Raw genomic sequence first — 26,804 nt, 5'->3', positions numbered from 1 at the left:
CCGACCGATCAATGACAATTAACTTTACATATGCGTAAAAGTGATGAGGCAGGACCTGAGGGCGAACTGTTGGATATTGGCATGGCCAAGCAGAACTCTACTCTGTAAAGTAAAGTAAAACACCCTAGTTGGTTTTATTCTGATACTTTAACCTAATGGACTAGATAAGATGAAATCCACCCCCTTTCCAAAATAACTAAACTGGGAAAAAAGGAGTGCGTCTTATTCAATGGCACTTCTCTCACTCTCTGTGTATGTATAAGAGAGAGACATTGCTCTACATTGCTTTGACAATGTAAACATATGTTTCACATGCCAGTAAAGCCCCTTGAATTGAAATTAATTGAGAGAGAAAGAGAGAGAGAGGGGCATTATGTGCTGGTTCACTGATGCATAACTTGGTGGACAGCGCAACCATGAGCGAAATAAACTATTAAAACCGTGCATTGCTAAATGTAAAAAGACCTAGTGGTCGCATAAGCCTAAAAGTAATTGTATGTATTTGGAATGCATTTATTTCATGCAATAACGTGAAATAAACGATACAAAATATGCAAACACAAAACAGCCTATCTACAGGTAGTAAACTTGTTCATGCAATGCTGCCACACGGTGGCAGCATTGCATATTGAACTGGCCTATGGCTAGATGTAGATCCAATTCATTTTAATAGGTATTTTTATATGTATTTAACAACAATTAAATTAAATATTGCAAAAAATGTATTTGCAATAAAACTAAATAGGGAACGAAATTCACACTGACTGACCGGTTTTAGTGAAAAACAAGAGTTCTGTTTCGCTAATTACAGCAAGGACTAACCAAATTGATAACAATAAATATAGCCTTATAATAATTCACAATAACAAGATATTAAGTCATTAATATATGTTGCTGGTCAGAGGCCTATTTAGCTTATTTACGAAGTAAGTCTGCTTGGAAATCTTTAGGTGCAATTATTTCCTCAGGCTATTTTGTTCTAATATAATAAATATTTCGCAGTTAATTTTAAGGTGTAAATAAATGTGTTGAAGGAAATAAGTAATCAAAGACAGCAAAAACAAAATCTGACGATATGGTCAAACATATTTATTGTTTCATTTCAATGTCGACATTCGGAAAATCACTATACAACGTAGGCCTATTTTCTTTACAATTGGCAAAAGTGTTTCCAGTTTTATTTCCATTTTCACATTGACACCATATTTTAACAAATATATTATCAGCCTTCTTATTTACATTAACTTCTTTTGACATATTCAACATGGAATGAACACAAATAACATGCAGTTTAAATCATTTCTCGGAGAAATGCGTAAACCTGCCTCCATTAGGCCTATATAATTGGATCACTTAGACACAGATATTTCTTTGGTTATAGCTACTACAAACAAACACTTTAACAACGAGGATAAGACATTTGGATACTCTCTGTTATTAAAGGAGGTGCGCTCAACATTGCACTTGGGCAGAATGGAGTCCTGGGAGCTGGACGCAGGCTCGGAACGAAGCAACTATCGGGTCCCGTGAGGAGATTACCATAGTCAATAGAACAAGGAGGGTTGGAGTTCTGTGGATTTGTGTTCTGTGATATAGAAGTAGAGGTTTTACTCATAATGCTGTCAATACTGAATGAACACTTTGTCTGGGTATCGCGCGCAGGCTTCTGTTCCGCAGGTGTTGCTGCGTAAAGTTGCATTCTGAAGTCTCTGGGGGCAACAACCTTACCGCTGCTGCTTATACTCGGGTACGGTAAGTAGGAGGAAGGTGGCATCACGAGCCTGTCCTGAACGGGCATATACGGGAGAGGGGCAGCCGGTGCGCTCACTTGGCCTTGGACGCAGTAAGGTCGCACGTAAGGCCGGTAACAGCTGAAGTTTGGGTAAAACATGAGTCCATCTTTCACACACTCCGGCTGGTTTCTCTTAAACCTCTTCCTGCGCCGGAGAAAGCTGCCGTTGTCAAACATGTCCTCAGATGCGGGGTCCAGAGACCAGTAGTTGCCTTTGCCTGGGTTTCCAGGCTCCCTCGGAATCTTGATAAAGCAGTCGTTGAGTGACAGGTTGTGCCTGATGGAGTTCTGCCACGCCGGAAACTTCTCCCGGTAGTAGCGGAACTTGTTGCTAATGAAGTCGCAGATGCCACTCAGTGTCAGTTTCTTCAGAGGGCTCTGTAGGATCGCCATGGTGATGAGAGCGATGTAGGAATACGGGGGCTTTACAGAACCGTTCTGTGGTCTCCCCGATGAAGGCGCGTCTGCACAGAAACTGTTCTCGCTCTCCCCGGACGAGTCGAACTCAGAGCAGTCCAGTTCGGCGCTGGACTCGGCGGAGGAGCTAGGTTCGGTGGTGTTCTCGGTCCGATAGAGACGAAGCTGGCCATGGAGAGGCTCGTCATCTCCAACAACGTCTACCTCTTTTGCGTCCAGGGGCAAGCCAGTCTGCTGGGACGCTTCATACTCTTTGGAGAGGGTCATGACGGAGACCACAATGTCCACACACGCGTAAAAGCTCAACTCGACCACCTTATCATTAATTCTTAACATGCATAAAAGCGCAATTACCGATGCCTAACAGCGCACACAGATATGTATTTTCTGACTTTCTCGGCCCCTCCTGTGCCTGTGCTCCTGGTCAGCCTGTCTGTGGTGACCATGGAAGTTTGGGGGTTTTATTAGAGCTGGGCTGTTACCCCCCCCTCAGCTCAGTCCCATCCCCACTCAGACCTATGACAGTAGCCCCTCGCTGCGGGGTGTTAGATGAACCAAGGAGAAAGCTAATGGTGAGGAGAAACCTTACATGCTAATTGGTCTTGTATGCAGACACCACAAAGTTCATGGAGTGAAGCTTCGGAATTAAGAGTGTTCAATGAAATACAATAATAAAATGTATCGACTATAGTTAGCAAAAAGCATTTATTTTGGGGGGGTATATTCAGAATGGTGCTTTTAGCAAGATCTACCATGCTTACGCAGGTCTGTCTATCAAATATCGAGTTCCAGACATGGCACATTATTGGGTCTACAAAAAATTGCTATTATCTCGAGTAGGCTATATAAAGTAGCCTACACTTGAGGCAAATGCATTGTGGTCAACTTTATAACCTTAATTGGTATGCAGCATGGTCAACCTTTATTCACAGGGTTTACTTTGAACCGTGGCACATTTCCTGTTCAATTAGGCCTACTAAAAGCAGCACAGTAGCTCGACTGGAAGCGGGGATGCAATGGGAAATCTGAACACCACACCTAACCCCTGATAAGAAACGCAGCGTTCTACCCCCCAGACCCCCGTGGTTTCGTTTAGTTTGCCACCTTGGGATGCCCGCAGGTGATGTGGCCATGAAAATGGCCGTGGGACGGCTCCCCGTGGTCGGGAGAGAAAAGCAGCAGTCGAGGCATCTTAACGAGCAAATCAGCATTAGAATCGGGTAGAACACAGCGCAGCTGTGGCCTACGGGACATGGCTGGGGTTTATGGTCGGAGTGAATGGCCACAGCCATCCTCAAAGCAAACCCCGGGCCTGTGCGAGAATATGTGTTAAAACCTTCTTCGGGAAACCAATCTCAATTGCAAATGCAAAATTGGGAATATCCCACCTATTTCTTCACCTGTATGTGTGCGGGTCCAGAGGACGTGAGGAAATCGAAGAATGCACAGCCTACAAACTACCTGTAAACGCGCTAATATCGGTAATTAAGCCTAAATAAACACAACCAACTCAAACCATCCAACAAATTAGACGCACATGTAGATGTATACCAGACAATGAGTTAGAAAATTACATTTAAAATCTAAAGTTTAACAGATTATATCTAGGGTCAATTTAAAACGTACACTATAAGCCAACATGTATATTTGACTTAAGACAAAAGCATCCGATTTGATAGGGCCAATATCCGTTTAAATCGTTTTAATTTGTTTTATTACTTCTTGGCGATTCAGAAAATGAATGGGGACCCCATGCAATTCTGTCACTTCAAAACAATAAAACCAAGGCGTTAGTTAATATGCTTGAAGCATTTTAAGCACGTTGTGGAATATTGCATTGGATTTATGCACCTTCCTCAAACACCTTCCTCAAACACCTTCAGACAAGACCACTCGAGTTTCAAAGTTTATATCAATTCGTAGTTCACAATTATTGAACAAGCGAATGACAAGAAAATGACAGGCAATACTTTTTGTAATAATAGCGAAATATAAACATATAATATTGTAAACTCAAAATATTAAATCAGATTACTTAATCATTTTTCTTTATTTTAATAATTGAAACAGCCCATCTAGTAGTCAAGCATGTGGACATTTACAGACAGCCTAATTTTGTGCTGCACCAGTTTTGAGAAGATGTGATAAAAGTCTTAGCCTGTCCAAAACCTTAACTTCACAAACAACTTACAGATTTTAAACACAGCGAAACTATTGATGAATACACTCACGATTTCAATTAATAGGTTATGGGTGTTAGGAGTTTCCAAAGTTAAACATAATTTACAAGGAAAATGATAGTAAGGGCACTATTTACTTCTCTATTTTCCAATTGTCTTTTTATCTGGTTTGAGTGGAGAGTGTATGACTGGGTAATGGTGTTGATGATGGATTGAGTCCACTCACACACTAATCGAATGTTTCCTCGTAGCATTTGCCTCATCAGGAAGTGACCCAATCACACCCAAGAGTTAAGAGACTACACACTGTGTATAGCCTGACTGTACTGTTGTCAATTAGATGCTTGCACTGTGAAGGTTTGGCCTGTAATCATGGTTAATAGTAAATCCCATAACGTTTTGAGGTACTCCTGGCCTGGACACTCCACAGTGATGAGGATTACTGCAGGTACAGTAGGTGTTTCATTGTGTGGAGGGTATCAGAAATAAATAGTAATAGTTCACTGTGAGGAGAGAGGGGTGGGGTTCTTGTTTAGTTCCTGTCCCCCACGTTCAGTACCGTTGAGATGAAGTGTTCCTGTAGGATCTCTCTGTCCAGGTTTCTCCCTGTAGAGGTGAGGGGGGATATAAAGGATGACTTGGTCAGGCTTTATTGAGTAAAGCATTGAATGCATTAACACACGCACGCACACACGCACACAGCTGACCTATGAAGACGAGGCGGTTGACCCTAGGCTCCTCCCCCCACACCTGTGGGGTCTCATCCAGCTCGTAGAGTTCATGGACCCCCTGCAACATCACCTGGTTGGCTTTACCTGCGATGGACACGATCCCCTAGGATAGCCAACACACACACTATCATTCAGACTGAGACATACCTAAAGTGTCCAGAAATCAATACACACAAAGGACTGAATCTTAACTTGAAATCTGCTGCCATATTAAATGTTTTTCCAATAACATCTCCATCAATGAATGCATGCTTTACATGGAAGGCGTACTGTAAATACATGTACACTGTATTACCACAGGGATGCCTATTGAAAACCACTGACAGAGGATGAACTGTGTGTTTCACCTTCAAGCGAATGACCTTCATGGGAAGTCCGGCTTGGTTCTGGAATGCTTTCTCCCACAGAAGATCCTGGAAAGAAGCAATCTTTTGTAAAACGGAATGTTTCTGATGTGAAAAGACAAGGTTTCTTTTATGGACTTTATAGTGTTCATGAGAATAACCAGCTTTAAAAACAATGAAAGAGATGTGTCCCCATCTTCTGATGAACCAGTGATTTTAGGTGGCACGTCAAACTCATGTTGGCAGAAAATAAACGTCCATTGTAATGAACATGCTGAATAACAGTGTTAATGTGTATGCTAACCTGGATGAAGACATTCAAAACGTCCTCTGAGAGACTCCCAGCTACTTCAAATGTCACTGTCAGAATACTCTGGAGAGGAAGAACCCGTACAGCCCAGGGTTAATATTGTTGCATTTTTTGAAGCGTAAAAGTAACTAAACGTAAACTAGCTTTTGTGCTTGAAATGATTGCTCTGAAACAAACTATTTTATGATTGAAATCAAACCTCTTTGAAAAACAAAATCTTTGCATGCATACTGCTAAATAAAATACAAATCCTTTGATTAATATCAATATAAACTGCTTAAGGAAAGTGCATCATAGCTAAATGGAACCAGCATATTTTTAACCATTCAACCCAATGCCATTGTCACACCACATTTTAAGTGCTGCTGATGACTGTCAATGAACGCGTCAACAAGCTCAACTCTATCGAACACCGTAACCCAGCTGACAGCCTTCTTTACCCCCCCACCCACACACACACCCTCCCTCCTCTGTATACTTCCTTACAGCATAACAAGGGCACTTTGCAGACATTTAGGGCATTGTGTGGAAGTGTTAAGGTTACACACTTCCTTTTTTTATTTGGTATAACAACAGAAAAACAGCGCTCTTATTAGCATGAAAAGAGCAACTTGGAGGGGGGGTTGGACCTACGGGGGAAGAAGGGGGGTACAAGGGCGGTTCAGCTTCATGCGGGAAAGGAGACCTGGCAAAAACAGATGACAATGCAGCCATTAACCCCCCCGTGAGGTGCAAACAACATGACTGAAGAGTGAAGACCAATGCCAAACCGGTCTCATTCTACCCATGAGCAGCCAACCCCAGTGTTTCCCCTAGTGATCCCCTTTTGGGTAACAGACTAAAAATGTATCCTGGTTTACCAATGGGCTCACGAGTGGCGCAGTGGTCTGAGGCACTGCATCTCAGTGCAAGAGGCACCACCACAGTCCCTGGTTCGAATCAAGGCTGTATCACACTCGGCCGTGATTGGGAGTCCCATAGGGCGGCACACAATTGGCCCAGTGTCGTCCGGGTTTGGCCGGGGTAGGCGGTCATTGTAAATAAGAATTTGTTCTTAACTGACTTTCCTAGTTAAATAAAGGTTAAATAAAAAAGCCGACTTCAAAAGATTTAAATGGGCCTCAGCACAAAAACAGTAGAGCAGGGTAGGGACTTTTCACTAGTGTGTCATCCCCTGAAGGCATTAGGGACCACACTCTGCCCCAGGACTGTCTCCCTGGCTCATTACATACACAGCAAGCCTGGGGCCTGGAGTCGATTCCATTAAAATATAGGGAGTGAACAGAAATTCAATAAATAAATAGAAAAATCACCCATTATTTTCTACTTTTCACCTCCTGAATTGAAATATAATTGACCCCAACCCTGTGGTTGTTGATTACACAACGATTGCTCATTCCTTTTCTATAAATGCCTGATTGTGGGTAGTCGATGAAAAAAACAAGACCAAAAACATATTGTTCAAGATACGGATAGAGCAGACATAATCAAAGCTCAATATTACTTTCAGGAATCAGCGATGACACTCATTACATCCTTACCTTATCCAGATGTGGTCTTGTTGTTTTCACAAGCTGTAGCTTCTCTACCAAGCTGTGAGATAAAGAACAACAGGTTAAGTGTTTCTGTAGTATCTTTGTTTACATGACAACTAACCATGCAGACACATGACTTATTCTACAATCTGGAAGCATCTACCTGTGAAATTAATATGGTATTCCTAGAGTTTGTTAACCATTCTGTGGTTTTATATGTCTACATGAAGAAAGGTATTTTCCGATGTCAAGGCGTACAGCAATGAAAAATTGTAGTGTCCACGCTTACAAAATAGGTTGTATACATTATTGGTTTATGTGTACATTGAGGGAAAAAAGTATCTGATCCCCTGCTGATTTTGTAAGTTTGCCCACTGACAAAGAAATGATCAGTCTATAATTTTAATGGTAGGTTTATTTGAACAGTGAGAGACAGAATAACAACAAAAAAATCCAGAAAAACACATGTAAAAAATGTTATAAATTGATTTGCATTTTAATGAGGGAAATAAGTATTTGACCCCCCTCTCAATCAGAAAGATTTCTGGCTTTTAAAGGGAGTGCTCCTAATCCCAGCTTGTTACCTGTATAAAAGACACCTGTCCACAGAAGCAATCAATCAATCAGATTCCAAACTCTCCACCATGGCCAAGACCAAAGAGCTCTCCAAGGATGTCAGGGACAAGATTGTAGACAAGGCTGGAATGGGCTACAAGACCATCGCCAAGCAGCTTGGTGAGAAGGTGACAACAGTTGGTGCGATTATTCGTAAATGGAAGAAACACAAAATAACTGTCAATCTCCCTCGGCCTGGTGCTCCATCTCACCTCGTGGAGTTGCAATGATCATGAGAACGGTGAGGAATCAGCCCAGAATTACATGGGAGGATCTTGTCAATGATCTCAAGGCAGCTGGGACCATAGTCACCCAGAAAACAATTGGTAACACACTACACCGTGAAGGACTGAAATCCTGCAGCGCCCGCAAGGTCCCCCTGCTCAAGAAAGCACATATACATGCCCGTCTGAAGTTTGCCAATGAACATCTGAATGATTCAGAGGACAACTGGGTGAAAGTGTTGTGGTCAGATGAGACCAAAATGGTGCTCTTTGGCATCAACTCAACTCGCCGTGTTAGGAGGAATGCTGCCTATGACCCCAAGAACACCATCCCCACCGTCAAACATGGAGGTGGAAACATTATGCTTTGGGGGTGTTTTTCTGCTAAGGGGACAGGACAACTTCACTGCATCAAAGGGACGATGGACGGGGCCATGTACCGTCAAATCTTGGGTGAGAACCTCCTTCCCTCAGCCAGGGCATTGAAAATGGGTCGTGGATGGGTATTCCAGCACGACAATGACCCAAAACACACGGCCAAGGCAACAAAGGAGTGGCTCAAGAAGAAGAACATTAAGGTCCTGGAGTGGCCTAGCCAGTCTCCAGACCTTAATCCCATAGAAAATCTGTGGAGGGAGCTGAAGGTTCGAGTTGCCAAACGTCAGCCTCGAAACCTTAATGACTTGGAGAAGATCTGCAAAGAGGAGTGGGACAAAATCCCTCCTGAGATGTGTACAAACCTGGTGGCCAACTATAAGAAACGTCTGACCTCTGTGATTGCCAACAAGGGCTTTGCCACCAAGTACTAAGTCATGTTTTGCAGAGGGGTCAAATACTTATTTCCCTCATTAAAATGCAAATCATTTTATAACATTTTTGACATGAGTTTTTCTGGATTTTTTTGTTGTTATTCTGTCTCTCACTGTTCAAATAAACCTACCATTGAAATTATAGACTGATCATTTCTTTGTCAGTGGGCAAACGTACAAAATCAGCAGGGGATCAAATACTTTTTTCCCTCACTGTATGTGTGTTGGGACATTTGAAGAGAGAGGAGATCGGCTGTAGACCCTGAAAACCCATGACCCCAGATCCCATCCCGTTGTTCCTCCACCTAGCCCCCTTGACCCCTCAAGGAGGACAAACGATGTCGAGCAGCTTTAGCCCTCTCTGCTGCTAGTGCCACACGTGGACCGGTGGGGGGTCACTTCAAACAGCCAGCGTGTGCTCTGGGGGGGAGGAAGGCAGAGGAAAGGGGCTATCTGTGTACTTAGATGACTCTCCTCAGGGACCATCACACACACACACACACACACACACACACACACACACACACACACACACACACACACACACACACACACACACACACACACACACACACACACACACACACACACAGAGAGAGAGCTCTAATCCTCTGCAGCTGGATGGGAGAAGAGAAAACACCCGTGACTGCATTCATGTGAAGAGAGGTTTACCACCAATGACTCCATTCATGTGTTGGAGCTTTTACTGCTGTTTTACTGTGGTAACAATGAGGAACCCCCCATGGTCCTACAATTCACCAACCCCTCTATAGTCTGGGCCCTTCATTACAGGGAAACATGATCAACAACAGCACCTCTGTACAGGCTGCTGCACTGCCATGTTTAGAAGGGTAACAACTATAAATATTCACTGCTCATAACTACTGTCCCCTTAGAAACCTTTTCGGAGTAGAGAATGGTTGGTTGAGAATGAAGTTGAGAGTGGTTTAGAATGTGGTTGAGAGTGGTTTAGAATGTGGTTGAGAGTGGTTTAGAATGTGGTTGAGAGTGGTTTAGAATGGGGTTGAGAGTGGTTAATAATGGAGTTGAGAGTGGTTTAGAATGGGGTTGAGAGTGGTTTAGAATGGGGTTGAGAGTGGTTTAGAATGTGGTTGAGAGTGGTTAATAATGTGGTTGAGAGTGGTTTAGAATGGGGTTGAGAGTGGTTTAGAATGGGGTTGAGAGTGGTTTAGAATGTGGTTGAGAGTGGTTTAGAATGTGGTTGAGAGTGGTTTAGAATGTGGTTGAGAGTGGTTTAGAATGTGGTTGAGAGTGGTTTAGAATATGGTTGAGAGTGGTTTAGAACGGGGTTGAGAGTGCTTTAGAATGTGGTTGAGAGTGGTTTAGAATGGGGTTGAGAGTGGTTTAGAACGGGGTTGAGAGTGGTTTAGAACGGGGTTGAGAGTGGTTTAGAACGGGGTTGAGAGTGGTTTAGAACGGGGTTGAGAGTGGTTTAGAACGGGGTTGAGAGTGGTTTAGAACGGGGTTGAGAGTGGTTTAGAACAGGGTTGAGAGTGGTTAATAATGGGGTTGAGAGTGGTTAATAATGGGGTTGAGAGTGGTTTAGAATGTGGTTGAGAGTGGTTTAGAATGTGGTTGAGAGTGGTTTAGAATCGGGTTGAAAGTGGTTTAGAATCGGGTTGAAAGTGGTTTAGAATCGGGTTGAAAGTGGTTTAGAATCGGGTTGAAAGTGGTTTAGAATCGGGTTGAGAGTGCTATTGATTCAAAGCCACACTGTACTGAAGACACTTACTTAACTCCATCCTTGTTGTCAAAGGAATGCAGATCCAGAACTTGAGATAGGTCCACCCTAGAGAAACAAGTAAGATAAACAGGTCAACAAGTAAAACATGGCTAATTTCTGGTTTCATTATAACACTGTGGGTCAACTTAGAGGTGCACACTACACTTTGATTTTAACATGCATATGTAATGAAAGCATCAATGTTGATGTCACAATACCACTGGACTGGATAGGACTCATCTGTTTTGTTATTAACCATTTAATGGGGCAATCTGCGACTTATACCTCCATTTGTTATTGTTTTAACCGCAGATTGCCCCTTTAATATCCAGTCCACAGAGAACCATTGACACATGGAGGACAGGAGTTGTGGGAATGTTGTTCTGGTTAGCCCCCCTATCTGTTTTGGGCTTTCATGTTCTCTGTAGTATCTCTGGGGTGCAGAGTGGATCTGAGAGAGACATCCTGCCTTTGATACATGCAGAGCAGCACTGATTTCATTACCCAGACAGCACCTACTTGTGTCTTATAACTCACACACACAGAATGGGTGGTGCCTGGTTGGGCGTCAGAGGGGTCAGAGAGCAAGGGTTTGTGGGTAACGGGAAACCCTAGGATTGGGGGTTGTGTCTGTGTAAGGGGGGGCTCAAATACAACTCATTCATGGCTGATATGTTTCATCTGTGTTTCAAGAACAAAGCTGGAAAAACATGCAAAGGGATAAGTGTGTGTGTGTGTGAGAGAGTTTTATGTGTTTAAAAATAGTCCTAGTAAAACCCCTGTAACATGAAGCAGGACTGTGTCTCCATGCCGGGTTATGGCTCCAGGTCAGAGTAGGACTACAGTAGACAATCACCATCCACCGTTCATAGAGGCCAAATGAACCAACCCACCTTGACTTCTGACATTCCAGAATCTTGACCAGACCATTTATAGACCTTTAGAGGGAAGATGTTTATGATTACGTTACAATACATTTGCATAAGGGAATCACACATCTGACCTGAACAATCAAAAAGCACAACTACAAATGGAAACAGATCCTCACTTGAATATTCTTTAAAACAGGACAGTGTATTAGTAAAAAGGTCTGTAAAAAGCAACTAGTGGTCACCTGACGGTGTCTCTGAGGTGGTTGAGCTCTTCTCCATTCACCAGGTCAGTCTTATTGATGATGGTCAGGTCTGCCAGGGCGATCTGCCTGCACATACAACAGTAGAACCAATATAGTAACCTTTACAAAGCTGTATGGCGTTCCACTGGTGTTCCCAAGCCCTCTTGAGGTGTGTGTGTGTGTGTGTGTGTGTGTGTGTGTGTGGCATTGTAAAGGACGTGCCACACTCAAATGGGACCCCTATTATGTTGGAGAGGAAAACAGCAGTAGAAACAGAGAGCAGTGTATTGACATTCCTCTCTGTAGGATCACCAACACCACCAGGCAACCAGAGGACTGATGGCACAGCATGTAAGGGGTGAGAAAACAAAAAGCCCCAAACCTTTATGGAATTTAAACTGTCAAAAACTGTGTGTATAAAACATGTTTCCTTCCTGTACTGAGACAGACAGACAGACATAGCATACCTAGCTGCTTCATTTACCAGTCCCTCTGGTTTCTCTTCTGTCAGATGCTGCAGGAAGATAATTCATTTACCAAAGTTAGTGAGACCAATTTTCTGTTCTGACACGTCACTATCCTCCAGTCCACTGATGCAAAATAAAGTCTAAGCTAGTTTTCACCTTTAACTGTATTTCAAACTTGATTCAGCCCTGGGATTGAAGAGTAGATAAATGTACCAAAACTAACACAAAAAGTGACATCCCCAAAATGAAGAGAAGAACATGAACGACCCTCATCAATCCAACCTGTAATACAGGAAATCCCCTGCTCAAACCAGGAGATAAATCAGATCCATTTTCTATTTGTGTCCTGCCCCTGCAACGGGGATGGAGCCAGCGCTGGTTTCATCTCCTGAGTGAAATATGTAATAACAGAGGGAGTAGGGATCGTAACCTCTTCTCCTGACCCCTAAACATCAACCTGTCAGCGGATGTCCCTCAGCTCTGGCCTAGCGAGTGATGGAAATCAAAAACTAAATACAATGACCACCACTATTAAATCACCAACCTCCATCACCATACCCCTGAGTCTGGGGCCTGATGGTGAGTGAGAGGCCTGGGACTTGAGTTCTCATCTGTCCCCAGTCAGAAGAGTATTTCAGGAGCAGAGGAGTGGAGAAAGGGGGGTTAGGGGGTGTGACAGTCCCATTAGAGTGATCTGCTCTGATATCAATTACCCCTTCAGTTTCAATCATCCTCTCTCTCCCTCTCGCTCTCTCTCCTCTTCCCCCTCTTCCTCTTTGTGAGAGCCGTGGGGGCACCTAGGCCGTGAACGTGTTGACTGGCCAAGCACGACACCCTCAGATTACAGCCTATTATCCAGGTGTCATTTGACCTGTTCCTCTTCAAAGTGTTTAAAGGCTTTTGAGTTTGGGAGGGTGGTGTGTGTGTGTGTGTGTGTGTGTGCGTGTGTGTGTGCATGCATGTACAGGGTTTGGAACTTTCTATAGCCTCTACAACTTGCGGACAAGATTGTTTGACAGATTCTGAGGATTGTTATGTGATGTCAACTTTTAAATTTTACAATAAACTGGAAATTACTTCAGCTGTGGCTTTTTCGTTCAAAACAACTGGGAAGTCGGAAATCTCTGACTCCGGCCGGGAGAAACAGTTTTAAACAGTCATCCAACTTGGAATTCCAAGTCAGAAACTCTGGCATCTTACTCGAGCTCTGACTTTCCGACCTGAAGAACACAGACGTCATGATTTCACCTCATCTTTTTCAGAGTTCCCAGTTGTCTTGAAAGCCCCATTTCTTTCAGGAGAATGTAGAGTAAATGTACACAAATGAACCCGGACTCAGCCATGTCTGAATTAGCTTTTACCTGCATTGCGTATTTAGCATCAATGACTGTGACAATACCTGTAAACAAAATCAGAAAAGACAATAAGAAGGCTTGCACACACTATTCAATGAACTCTGACCCTGCAGCCTTTTGGTGTATAGTCCTGCCTGTTTGTTCAAGTCACTTTCTATGTCCACTTGTGATCCCCCCCACCCCTCAATGAACACCACATGGAATACACACCGACAGCTCCCAAACACACCATTGGAACACACACATTTAGCACAAAATAGATTGTTTTACCGTCTAGATAGATGTCACTCCCTAGTTCTGCATCAACCCAGAACATGGAGGCCACAGCACCTGAGAGGGTGAATTAGAGAGAGATTTAGATAGCATACTGCAACATTAAAGAAGTATTAAGAACATTACAGAAGTAAAACAACATTATCAGGAGACATTTACTAACCATTACAGTTTGCCTCTTCCCCAAGCACAGCCACATTCATCCTGCTAGAACTCAGTGGACCAGATAAAACTAATTTGAGCAGCTTTCAATAGTTTTTTCTCCCCATAGGTACATTTAGATTGCTTCCAGGCATTTCCATTTCTCCGTGGGGGAAGTTATTCCAGTGCCATGTCACCGCAGCAGGCCTAGCTTGTTCACATAATGCACTTTTGTCAAACCGTCAGGCGGGAATAAGAAAGCATGGTAAATATTTGATAGAAGAGTAATGAAAACACTGTTTGTGAGTGGCATCCCACGCACCACCCGTCCAGCCTCTTCCTCAATGGGAGGTGCCAGCCCCCTGGGACCTCTCTGATTGACAGGCCTTTCTGGGCCAATGACAGCCCTGTCTCAATCAATAACCAGCCTGTCTCAGCCAATGACAGAGTGGAGAGGTGAGGAAAGTCCCGGTCGGAGCGTGCTCTGTCAGTCCCATGTGTGGACCAATGGTATGTAGCTGGCTGTGTCTCTAGACCACTGACACCTGTCACTTATTGACACAGTCCAGTGGTCACAGGGCTCGCCCCCGTAATGGCCTCCTATTGATTTCCTTCCCCCCCCCCGGCTAAACGTTTACGGCCTGATGGCTTCCCTGTCCTGATGGAAATAGGCTGTTCAGATATCACCCCCCTGCCGCACCCCAATAATCCCAATAGTCTTAAGTAAGAAGAAGCTCAACTAGCTGGACTGTTTACATTTTTACATTTTAGTCATTTAGCTGACACTCTTATCCAGAGCGACTTACAGTAGTGAATGCATACATTTCAATTCATTTCATACATTATTTGTATTTTTTTTCCCGTACTGGCCCCCCGTGGGAATCGAACCCACAACCCTGGCGTTGCAAACACCATTGCAAACACCATGCTCTACCAACTGAGCCACAGGGAGACTGTTCTAGAAGTGGACGTCTGGAGTCAAAGTAAGGCCAACAACGCAAAGCTTTGGTTAAGCATGCTGGAACTGTGAGGTCAAGAATAGTATTGACTGTCGACACAAAATACGAGGGCATCTATTTGCATAGCAGACGGAATAGCACCTAGGCTTCAAAAATCATCCTGATGAAGTGAAATGCTATTTAAATACATTACACTTGCTGTCGAAACTTGCCTGTGTATACTTGTGAACCTGTTGTTGCTTTAACGTACAGCTGTATTCTAACCAAATAAGAGAGTAAACAGATTTGAGTTGACAGAGAGTGAAGCATTTCTCTAGAACAGCGATTGTAAAACTGGGGTTTGCATGTCACACGAAGTTTTGAATTGGTCGCAGGAGGTTTTGAATTGGTCGCAGGTGTTTTTGATGGGATTAAAAATACTCCAGTCTGAACCTAAACTACTAAAACCAGGTAGAAAGTGTGTAGAAATGATGATGAACCTATATATATATTTTTAAATAATTTAACCTTTTTCTTTAATCACAGTATCTTCAATATAGAGCTATTAGCAGAGCTATTTAGAGGATTTGGTTGATTTTGTGGTCTCAAACCAGTGAGCTTAACATTCTTCATCAATGGCCAGGTCGCAGTTGTAAATGAGAACTAGTTCTCAACTAGCCTACCTGGTTAAATAAAGGTGAAATCAAATAAAATAAAAAGAATATAGGCAAAATGGATTATTGACAATTGAAAAGGTGGGTATGTTGTTCTCTTGCCATATAAATTGCTACATTTACTATAAATATAGCATTAAAAATACCTTTCCAGGTGGATTTTTTTTTCACAATGCAAATATTGGGTAGTTGTTCACAGTCCACTTTAATTCAACTGTGAGCGTTTGTGATGTTATTTGGCTTTGCACAACGTCTGTAACTTACCTGGATCTGCAAGTCCTGTCGTTTCTAGAAGAATATAGTCAAACTTTCCTTTCTTCTGCATGAGATTTTCTATGGCTTTCAGGCCATTGTCTCTACAAGAGGGAATTATTGTTGAGATTAGGAATGGTAGGTATTGTCAATTGACATCAGGGAATGATGTCCATCCAGATTTTAAACATAATGCAATGAAAGGGGATGTATTATCTAAGACTAAGTGGCAGTGTTTCAACCAGTTCAATGAATGGGCAGAATTTAGATGTCCGCCTAAATAGATATACCCAAACGTAATTATTTTTCATGAGTTGGCCATAAACAATAACTGGTAATGTTGCATAGTTTAAGAAATGTCTGGAACTCATCTTTCTGGTAAACAAATACTTATAAATTGCTGAGGTGTACTCACTTTTTAGGACACAAGCTGAAGTATATAGTACAAATATGATGAAAATGCATGTATGAAAAATCATATGATTTTTTTCCCTATTCAATAAAAGTGGGGCAATAGGGTTTGAAATGACTATAACTACTTACTATGAGATTTTACATTTCTTAACTATAAAATACATTTGTTCATACTTAGTGACAGTAAAATATTGGTAAAACATTTTCTGGATATGCCATATGGGGGACTTAACATTGAAGTTAAACATGCATACTTGACAGAGCAGCAGAGGCAGCCGTTCCTGAGCTCCAGCCATTCCTCATACAGCTCTCCTGCCTGGCTCACAGCTAGAGACTTCTCCAGAGCACTACCTACAGGACAGATGAGGGACAACAATCATTATCAGAGCAGTAAACATCTGGGTGTTCTGCTGACTGGACTCTCAAATTTTGCAAAAATGTGTTATATCCCTTTTAGTGAGCATTTCTTTTTTGCCAAGATAATCCATCCACCTGACAGGTGTGGCATATCAATAAGCTGATTAAAAAGCATGATCATTACACAGGTGCACCTTGTGCTGGGGACAATCAAATTCCGGGTTCATCTGTACTGGGCAGATGGCGTCGTGTGGGCGAGCGGTTTGTTGATGTCAACTTTGTGAACAGAGTGCCCCATGGTGGCGGTGGGGTTATGGTATGGGCAGGCATAAGCTATGGACAACGAACACAATTGCATTTTATCGATGGCAATTTGAATGCACAGAGATACCGTGACGAGATCCTGAGGCCCATTGTCGTGCCATTCATCCGCCGCCATCACCTCATGTTTCAGCATGATAATGCACGGTCCCATGTCGCAAAGATCTGTACACAATTCCTGGAAGCTGAAAAATGTCCCAGTTCTTCCCTGGCCTGCATACTCACCAGACATGTCACCCATTGAGATGTTTGGGATGCTCTAGATCGACGTGTACGACAGCGTGTTCCAGTTCCCACCAATATCCAGAAACTTCACACAGCCATTGAAGAGGAGTGGGACAACATTCCACAGGCCACAATCAACACAATCAACTCTATACGAAGGCGATGTGTCGTGCTGCATGAGGCAAATGGTGGTCACACCAGATACTGACTGGTTTTCTGATCCACACCCCTACTTTTTTTTTAAAGGTATCTGTGACAAACAGATGCATATCTGTATTCCCAGTCATGTGAAATCCATAGATTTCTAAAGCCTAATGAATTGTAACTCAGTAAAATATTTAAAATTGTTGCATGTTGTGTTTATATTTTTGTTCAGTGTTGCATTCACAACACAGATATATTCTAGGCCTATTTCATGGTTAAAATAATTGACTTTAGCCAGACTAAACACTATTTCTCATGTCAGGTTGTAAAGGATCTTGCAGCATCTCAAGGGATTCATCTAGGTTTGAACAAAGCTCTTTGCTGCTCCCTAGTGCACTTAAAGTAAAGATTCACCTATTTTGAATGTTATATTGTTTTTGTGCATCTCTGAGTGATGTTCTATCAATTCCCTGGGTCATTTCATGTTTTCATGTGTATCTGAGCTATTGCGGATCAAGCAGGCAAAGATTTGGCCCGAATGACGTAGCATTGCAATAAAGCCATTCTCACTACACTAGAAGTTAATTGGAATATGACTTTAAGATCGTGAAAACGTCTATCATACATGTCAGATTTCAATACTGGCCGATGTCATAACGTAGGAGGTTGTCTTCTCTCGAATGAGCCATTGATAATATTTTAGCAATCTTTTTTTATTTAACAGAGGGTCTAACACATTTCTCCTATTTGTCTGACTCTTCATTCAAAGGTGCATTGCTTGGTGCTGTTGCGAATGTCACAATGATCTGCAGGTTGAACATGGTGAGATTGTTGACTCCTAAATTGACAGTGCAGTTTGTTTAGGCGATTTTACAGCTAACCAGCTACTTTAACTAGCCAGCCAGCCAGCCAGCCAGTCCATAGAGAGCATTGCAATGTGGGTTTTGTAGTCGACTTGAGCTGCAAAAATGTCCACAAAGATGTTCACGTTGTGCTATTTCTAGTGCTAGGCTAGCTCCCAACCTTATTACAACAACACAATTAAACATTTGTTCCCAAAAAATATTGTTCTCACATATTAGTGTAATGTAACACTGTAAATTATGGCAATGAGTGGTTTTGGGTGCATTTTTCCTTTAACCCTGTGGTACAACCAACAAGAAAACATTCACACCATCGAATACATTGTTACAAAACAGCTGTAATGAAGCAACAAGTAATTTTGTACCTTTATGAAAAAATAGAAATAGTGCAACCTATATAGACCACAAAAATGAACATACCTTCTCCAAATTCATTGAGTATGACAGCGATTCTCTTATTGTGTTGCTCAGTTAAAATGTAGTTCAACAGTGTCGTCTTCCCAGCACCTATATGGGTTATAAATGAACTGTTAGTCTGCGGAAGAGGAATGATTTCAATTAATAGCACACTGTAATTACTATAGATTTCTATCCCAGTGGTCAGTCACTAACCCTGACCATGGGGGAGCTACTGGGTGGGCAGGCTTTTGTTCCAGTCCGACAATAACACATCTGATTCAACTAGGGCCTAATCAAAGTATTTGTGAGCTAGCTGAACCAGGTGTTTTAGTGCTATGCTTGAACAAAACCATGCACATTACGGATCTCTCGATGACCAAGATTGATGAGCACTACCTTCACGCATTTTCTGGCAACACAGCAGTATGCATGGGGGAGGAAACTAGACTTAACTGCCAGACATACCGAGGTAGCCTGTGATGATGGTCACAGGTATCTGTTCGCCAGGTGAGAGAGGATTTCCTGCGATGGGGACCAACTCTGGGCAGTCATCATCCTCGTCCATTAAAACCTCATCCATGGCTGTTATGTGTGCGAACGGTACAGTCTGTATTGTATTGATAGCGTTATAACGTTAGCTTGCCTAGCATATAGCTAATATAAACGTTAACATTCAATTTCAATCACGTGTGCAGATCTAAGTTAGCTCTAAGGTTGAATCTGGTATATATTGGTAAGATTGACAGATGTTATGTGGGACCGTTTCAAACGCATCCAGCAGTGTTGTGAAGTCAGCTAGCTATTTCTAGTGCTAGACTAGCTAGCTAACTCTGCTGCCGTCCATTCGTGCATAGGGAAACGCTAGAACACTGTTGCGTTTAAAACTGTCCCATCAATATGACAAGTGTCAGTGTGAAGCAAATCAAGGCGATGAATTACGTTTACCTGGTTTTATCTTTGATTACAGAGATTTTATAGATAGACCACTATTTTCATGCTGATGTTTATGTAATGTGTTCCTTTCAATTTTGTTGTAGCTATGTGCAACGATATATACAATCCGTCTGAGAAAAGGGATTGCTAGTTAAAGTGTTCCGCAAGACAGATCGAGATCTCCGAGACTTAGGTAAAATAAATATTGGTGAACAAATAAGTAGGCCTATGGTCATTTGAAGAAATTACACACCTATAAATCATTACGACGTATTAACTAAGCATTGTTGCACCATGAACTAACAACGTGCAGCTGAGCTGTCACGTCAACAAAAAGTTATTGTTTTACGGTAGAGGGCGCGCGCACCTTGCTGTTCGATGCGGGTTCATTCACTCGCTGGGCCCCCAAGCTATAGGCCCCTGGAACGTTGGGTAATCATCTCATTGTGCCCCTGCCCATTGACCTCATAGCATATTTTTGGTCATGATAGAAAGGCTAGAGGTTTTGTCAAATTGATGTCAAAAGTAGTTTTTTTGTGCATTTTAGCTAACCTTAACTTAATTATCACACACAGACAGTGTGGTGAAGAAGGTGCAACAGTGCCTCTTCAACCTCAAGAGGCTGAAGAAATTTGGCTTGTCACCTAAAACCCTCACAAACTTTTACAGATGCACAATTGAGAGCATCCTATCGGGCTGCAGCACCGCCTGGTACGGCAACTGCAACGCCCAAAACTGCAGGGCTCTCCAGAGGGCGGTGCGGTCTGCACAACACATCACCGGGTGCAAACTACCTGCCCTCCAGGACACCTACAACACCTGATGTCACAGAATGCCAAAAAAGATAATCAAGGACAACAACCACCCGAGCCACTACCTTTTCATCCCGCTACCATCCAGAAGGCGAGACAGGTGCATCAAAGCTGGGACCGAGAGACTGAAAAATATATTCTCTCTCAAGGCCATCAGACTGTTAAACATCACTAACACAGTGAGGCTGCTGCCTACATACAGAATTGAAATCATTGGCCACTTTAATACATTTATCACTAGTCACTTTAATGTTTACATTTCTTGCATTACTCATTGCATATGTATATACTGTATGTTTTGAGATGTTGCTTCAATATATAAGATTCATAATTTTCCTCACTCATAATGCCATCTATTTTGTGAAGTGCACCAGTCCCTCCTGCAGCAAAGCACCCCCACAACATGATGCTGCCACCCCCATGCTTCACAATCGGGATGGTGTTCTTCGACTTGCAAGCCTCCCCCTTTTTCCTCCAAACATAACGATGGTCATTATGGCCAAACAGTTCTATTTTTGTTTCATCTGACCAGAGGACATTTCTCCAAAAAGTATGATCTTTGTTCCCATGTGCAGTTGCAAACCGTAGTCTGGCTTTTTTATGGCGGTTTTTGGGCAGTGGCTTCTTCCTTGCTGAGCGTCCTTTCAGGTTATGTCGATATAAGACTCGTTTTACTGTGGATATAGATACTTTTGTACCTGTTTCCTCCAGCATCTTCACAAGGTCCTTTGATGTTGTTCTGGGATTGATTTGCACTTTTCACACCAAAGTACATTAATCTCTAGGAGACAGAACGCGTCTCCTTCCTGAGCGGTATGATGGCTGCGTGGTCCCATGGTGTTTATACTTGCATACTATTGTTTGTACAGATGAACGTGGTACCTTCAGGCATTTGCAAATTGCTCCTAAGGATGAATCAGACTTGTTGAGGTCTACAATTGTTTTGGCTGATTTCTTTTGATTTTCCTATGATGTCAAGCAAAGAGGCACAGAGTTTGAAGGTAGGCCTTGAAATACATCCACAGGTACATCTCCAATTGACTCAAATTATGTCAATTAGCCTATCAGAAGCTTCTAAAGCCATGACATCATTTTCTGGAATTTTCCAAGCTGTTTAAAAGCACAGTCAACTTAGTGTATGTAAACTTTTGATCCACTGGAATTGTGATACAGTGAATTATAAATGAAATAATCTGTCTGTAAACAAATGTTGGAAAAATTACTTGTGACATGCACAAAGTAGATGTCCTAACCGATTTGCCAAAACTATAGTTCGTTAACAAGAAATTTGTGGAGTGGTTGAAAAACGAGTTTTAATGACTCCAACCTAAGTGTATGTGAACTTCCGACTGTATTTATATGTATATATTCTTATTCCATTCCTTTACTTAGATTTGTGTGTACTAGGTAGTTGTTGTGGTATTGTTAGATTACTTGTTAGATATTGCTGCACTGTCAGAAATAGAAGCACAAGCATTTCACTACACTAGCAATACCATCTGCTAACCATGTGTATGTGACCAATAAAATTACATTTTATTTGATATGCTGCTACGTTAATTCTCCTAACCTGCTGCGTAAGTTCTCCTAACCTAATAAAGCTAATTGGTTATTTGCTTTATGTGTAAATACGGAATTATTGACAAATCTCATCCATATAACTACTGCTGTACCTTTTTCCTGCTTATATTGTCAATAGTGTCTATACACATCACATATTTATATTCTGGACTCTGACATTGCTCGTTCAGATATTGCTCGTTCCGATATTTCTTAATTTCTTCTTTCTTCTTTTATTTTATTATTTGTGTGTTATTAATTGTACAGTTAGATATTTACGGTACTGCTGGAGCTAGAAACAGAATAATTTCACTGCACCTGCTTTAACATGTGCTAATCTGTGTATGCAACAAATCAACTTTGAATTGATAACCTGCTACAAAAAGTCAAATCTGACAAAAGCTGTATCCTTTCTAATAAATACCCATATATTTTGTTTTGCAGTGCAGTGCATTCTGTTTTGAATCAAGCTACATTCGGGTTTTTTTGTTCACATATCCTCTCTGATGTACTTCATCCTTGATAGGCTACTTATATATGACCCCATCAAGTGAAGATCATACTCCCGCCAGATATAAACTACAGGAGGTTGGTGGCACCTTAATTGGGGAGGACAGGCTTATGGCAATGGTTGGAGCAGAATCAGTGCAATGGTATCAAATACATCAAACACATGGTCTGATGCAATTCCATTCGCTCCATTCCAGACATTATTATGAGCCGTCCTCCCCTCAGCAGCCTCCACTGATCTAAACCCTTGATGGTGCAGAGCGCATGTTTACACAAATTACATTTCAAAAGCTGTTAGGATCAGAATAGATCAGAAACACATGGGTTTATGTCAATGTAAGCCGATTAAACTCAACTCCACGATTTGCGACATAACGTAAAAGTACTACATTTCAGCACCCAAAGAATAGCCTTTGAAACCTTCTCCATCCCAACCAACCTAATTGGCTATTCTTAGGGTGTTGAAATCAGTATCTTATTATTTTTAAAGTGACGTCGGAGCTACTCTCAGAACAACTCAATCGAGGAGTTTAGTTTAGTCAGCTATGTCAATTTGGGCATTCCTAAACATCAATATCTCCTTCCCGATCTCAACCCTATCTCTCTTACAGACACACACACACACACGCGTCAGACTGCTTATTAAGCAAACCCAAGGGCGTGTCTAGCAGAGAGAGAGAGAGAGAGAGAGTGTGTGTGTGTGTGTGTGTGTGTGTGTGTGTGTGTGTGTGTGTGATCCCCTCCCACTCTGCAGCCGGTGTCTGGCTGGTTGGGATGTGAAGCTTTCAAATGCGGAAGTTTCCACCCAGAACGCTGCCACAGCGAAGATGAGGCTTGTGATGACATTTGTGCTAGCAGCGCGGTAGGAGAAGTTACCACTCCGCAGGGAAACTGTAGCTACCACCGCAGAACTGGAGTTAACTTCTCATGTCGTCTTTGGCGAGCGCGGAGCGACGTGCGTTCGCTCTGAAAATCAACAGGTAATGTTCGTCTCTCTCACACACCTTTACGACTTTTCATGATCAGGTTTGTGAACTCAGAGTTCTCATAGGCTACTGATTTGAGCTGTTGTTACGTCAGGGAAAGGCGAGTGGATTCCTATACACGCAGCTACATGTGGGCAATTCCATATAACGGAATTACGCTGAGTCCTAGATTTTTCTCTTTCAAATGTATACCAAACCAAAACTATTGATTTCAAAGTTTAACAAACCATAGAACTCTATGCAGAAGGAATCATTTCAACAATTTCAACAGATAAAAAAATAAATAAATTTACAGTAGGAACTGTGCAGATACAAGTTTTTACAGTAGGCCTAGGCTAAATGTTTTATTATTATTATTATTATTATTATTATTTATGTGAATTGTTCAAAGTTGTATGTATGTTAAACTTTTGAAATCAATGGTTTTTGTTCTGCATACATTTTAAATCAGAGACTCAGCATATTTCCGTTACCGCTGAATTGCCCATGTTGTGACTGTAGGGTACTCTGTCATGGGTGGGTTGCAGTCCTTCAGTTAAATTAGGATATTTGCTTTAATAACTCCATAGTTATTTCTTATGAGTAAGGATATTAAACATTGATTTATTTCATTCAATTACCTATCACACATTTAGTTCTAACATCTTTAAAGTAGTGGACTAATATTCATAAAACAAATCCTATTCTATTTATATTAGAGCCTACCAATATTTCCCCCAAAAGACCAATGAACAAGAAGAAATATTTTCAGTCTACCGGTAGGCCTACTTACATCACAAAGAGCTTATTGAGCTGACGCCAACAGTCTTTTGTATATGTAGTGTATGCGAACACCCCTTCAAATTAGACCAATCTGTGCTTCCAACTTTGTGGCAATAGTTTGGGGAAGGCCCATTCCTGTTTCAACATTATAATGCCCCCGTGCACAAATCGAGGTCCATACAGAAATAGTTTGTTGAGATCGGTGTGGAAGAACTTGACTGGCCTGCACAGAGCCCTGACCTCAACGCCATCGAACACCTTTGGGATGAATTGGAGCGCCGACTGGGAGCCAGGCCTAATCGCCCAACATCAGTGCCCGACCTCAATAATGCTCGTGGCTAAATGGAAAAGAGTCCCCGCAGTAATGTTCCAACATCTAGTGGAAAGCCTTCCCAGAATAGTGGAGGGTGTTATAGCAGCAAAGGGGGGACCAACTCCATATGAATGTAGTGTATTAGCAATATAGTGTATTAGCAATGCATAATATGTTATACAATGTGTGAGATTGTAAGAAGCTACTGGGGGGGATGACCAATTCCGTATCAGTGGCCATGATTTTGGAATGAGATGTTCGACATGCAGGTGTCCACATACTTTTGGTCATGTAGTGTATTTTTGTTGGCTTCATTTCCTAATCATTGGGTTGCCTAAACATCAGACTGTTACTCCATGGATATCAGTCTGAAAAGAAGTCACTGTAAAAAAGACTAAATAGTCTCTACAAAGCAGAATGTTATGAAATGTACACTTTACCTGTTTTACGTGCTGTTGGTCCATTTGGCAGTAGGAGGTGGAGATAGGGTATCCACAGGAAGTGTTGTTTACCTGACTTTTTGTGGCTCCTGTAGGTTCCGTCGCTTGTATTTGAAGTCTGTAAACACATTGCATGTGATACACAATATTTAAACAATAGCGGACTATAATCGAATGTTGTCTACCGATGCACGTTTCCTCAGCAATCAGCTGGAAGTGTTTGCCGTCCGGTTAGGCACAGCCATATTGTGCAAGTGTTTGTCACGTGTGAATTGCATCAGTATTTAAAAAAAAAAAAAAAAACGGAAATACAAACAATATACAGACCAGTTGGTCTGGTATTTTGTCTCAAATTCCTACCTGCAGAAGGACCAACCAGCATTCTGGCTTGTAGGAAACTTTCCTGATCCAAATGCTAATTTCTGCCTGACGTAGAATTCTATGCAATTCAACGTCAGGTCTTCAGCCTACTCATTGGGGTATGTCAGGGCTCTACAATGCCACCATTTTACTCGCTTATATACGCAGAAATATTTTACTGTGCGCCCTGGAATTTAAATTTAGGAGCACCAGTGCGCCTAGAAAAATAAAAGATTCTAGCTTTATTACCTTAAATATTTTTCATTGTGTTCCAAAATGTATTTGTGTGCGCACACGTGCTCCTTGTAAACCGAAGGTCCGCGTAGAGCCCTGTGTGGTGTGCTGTGTTTGATCATTTCCCCTCTGCATGTTGTGTACAGTGCCTTCAGAAAGTATTCACAACCCTTGACTTTTTCCACATTTTGTTGTGTGACAGTCTGAATTTTAAATTGATTAAATTGTGATTTCTTTTTTTTGTCACTGGCCAATACATACCCTATAATGTCAAAGTGCAATTATGTTTTTTGAAATTTGCACAAATTAATACAAAATCAAAAGCTGAAATGTCTTTAGTCAATAGGTATTCAACCCCTTTGTTATTGCAAACTAAATAAATTCAGGAGTAAAAATGTGCTTCACTAGTCACATAAGTTGCATGGACGCACTCTGTGTGCAATAATAGAGTTTATCATGATTTCTGAATGACTACCTCATATATGTACCCCACACATACAATTATCTGTAAAGTCTCTCAGTCAAGCAGTGAATTTCAAACACAGATTCAACCACAAAGATCAGGTTTTCCAATGCCTCACAAAGAAGGGCACCTATTAGTAGGTGGGTAAAAACTAAAACAAGCAGACATTGAATATCTCTTTGAGCAAGATGAAGTTATTAATTACACTTTGTATGGTGTATCAATACACCCAGTCACTACAAAGATACAGGTGTCCTTCCTAAAAGTTGCTGGAGTTGAAGGAAACCTCTCAGGGATTTCACCATGAAATCATCCAAATGGTGACTTTAAAACAGTTAAAATTCAATGGCTGTGATAGGAGAACTGAGGATGGATCAACAACATTGTAGTTACTACACAATACTAACCTTATTGACAGAGTGAAAAGAAGGACGCCTGAACAGAATAAAATATTCAGAAACATGCAATTCACTTTTTGTCCTGAATATGAAGTGTTATGTTTGGGGAAAATACAACACATTACTGAGTATCACTCTCCATATTTTCAAGCATAGTGGTGGCTACATTATGGTTTGGGTATGCTTGTTATCGTTAAGGACTGGGGAGTTTTTCAGGATAAAAAAATAATGGAATAGAGCTAAGCACAGGCAAAATCCTAGAGGAAAACCTGGTTCAGTCTGCTTTCCAACAGACACTGGGAGATGGCCAAATCTAGGCCAAATCTACACTGGAGTTGCTTACCAAGAAGACAGTGAATGTTCCTGATTGGCCTGGCTACAGTTTTGACTTAAAT

The 26,804-nt window shown here is 41.8% G+C and overlaps 3 protein-coding genes across 9 annotated transcripts in view; 1 reads left to right on the top strand and 2 right to left on the bottom strand.

Moving 5' to 3' along the window:
• Nucleotides 1-1,074: 1,074 nt before the first annotated feature.
• LOC106580559 (forkhead box protein D5-B-like) lies at nucleotides 1,075-3,824 on the bottom strand. Its single transcript, XM_014161749.2, has one exon. It carries the CDS (start codon nucleotides 2,543-2,545, stop codon nucleotides 1,400-1,402), a length of 1,146 nt encoding a protein of 381 aa, XP_014017224.1. The 5' UTR covers nucleotides 2,546-3,824; the 3' UTR covers nucleotides 1,075-1,399.
• Nucleotides 3,825-4,102: 278 nt separating this feature from the next.
• LOC106580558 (COBW domain containing) lies at nucleotides 4,103-25,638 on the bottom strand. 5 transcript variants are annotated; one of them, XM_045703292.1, is made up of 17 exons: nucleotides 25,564-25,638; nucleotides 24,955-25,072; nucleotides 19,104-19,245; nucleotides 18,660-18,746; nucleotides 16,584-16,680; nucleotides 15,928-16,019; nucleotides 13,908-13,967; nucleotides 13,644-13,681; nucleotides 12,283-12,329; nucleotides 11,816-11,902; nucleotides 11,595-11,639; nucleotides 10,711-10,767; nucleotides 7,316-7,367; nucleotides 5,769-5,837; nucleotides 5,468-5,533; nucleotides 5,097-5,223; nucleotides 4,103-4,995 (listed from the first exon to the last, which is right to left on the bottom strand). In XM_045703292.1, exons 2-17 carry the CDS (start codon nucleotides 24,976-24,978, stop codon nucleotides 4,922-4,924), a joined length of 1,164 nt encoding a protein of 387 aa, XP_045559248.1. In that variant the 5' UTR covers nucleotides 24,979-25,072; nucleotides 25,564-25,638; the 3' UTR covers nucleotides 4,103-4,921. The 5 variants fall into 5 exon arrangements, with proteins under 5 accessions (XP_045559248.1, XP_045559247.1, XP_014017220.1 ...); XM_045703291.1 differs by lacking the exon at nucleotides 25,564-25,638 and adding an exon at nucleotides 25,315-25,331; XM_014161745.2 differs by lacking the exon at nucleotides 25,564-25,638 and having other exon boundaries at nucleotides 24,955-25,216.
• LOC106580556 (dedicator of cytokinesis protein 8) overlaps nucleotides 23,159-26,804 on the top strand; it is a 120,705-nt gene continuing 117,059 nt past the window's right edge. For all 3 annotated transcript variants that reach the window (XM_045703289.1, XM_045703288.1, XM_045703287.1), the window contains exon 1: nucleotides 23,159-23,433. In XM_045703289.1, the coding sequence (XP_045559245.1) occupies nucleotides 23,381-23,433 (53 nt within the window). In that variant the 5' untranslated portion in view covers nucleotides 23,159-23,380. The remainder of the gene's footprint in view (nucleotides 23,434-26,804) is intronic.

Source organism: Salmo salar, chromosome ssa20, assembly GCF_905237065.1.
Source record: "Salmo salar chromosome ssa20, Ssal_v3.1, whole genome shotgun sequence".
NCBI classification, from domain to species: domain Eukaryota; kingdom Metazoa; phylum Chordata; class Actinopteri; order Salmoniformes; family Salmonidae; genus Salmo; species Salmo salar.
Note: the sequence above shows the minus strand (reverse complement) of the source record. Positions and strands in the feature narration are given on the sequence as shown.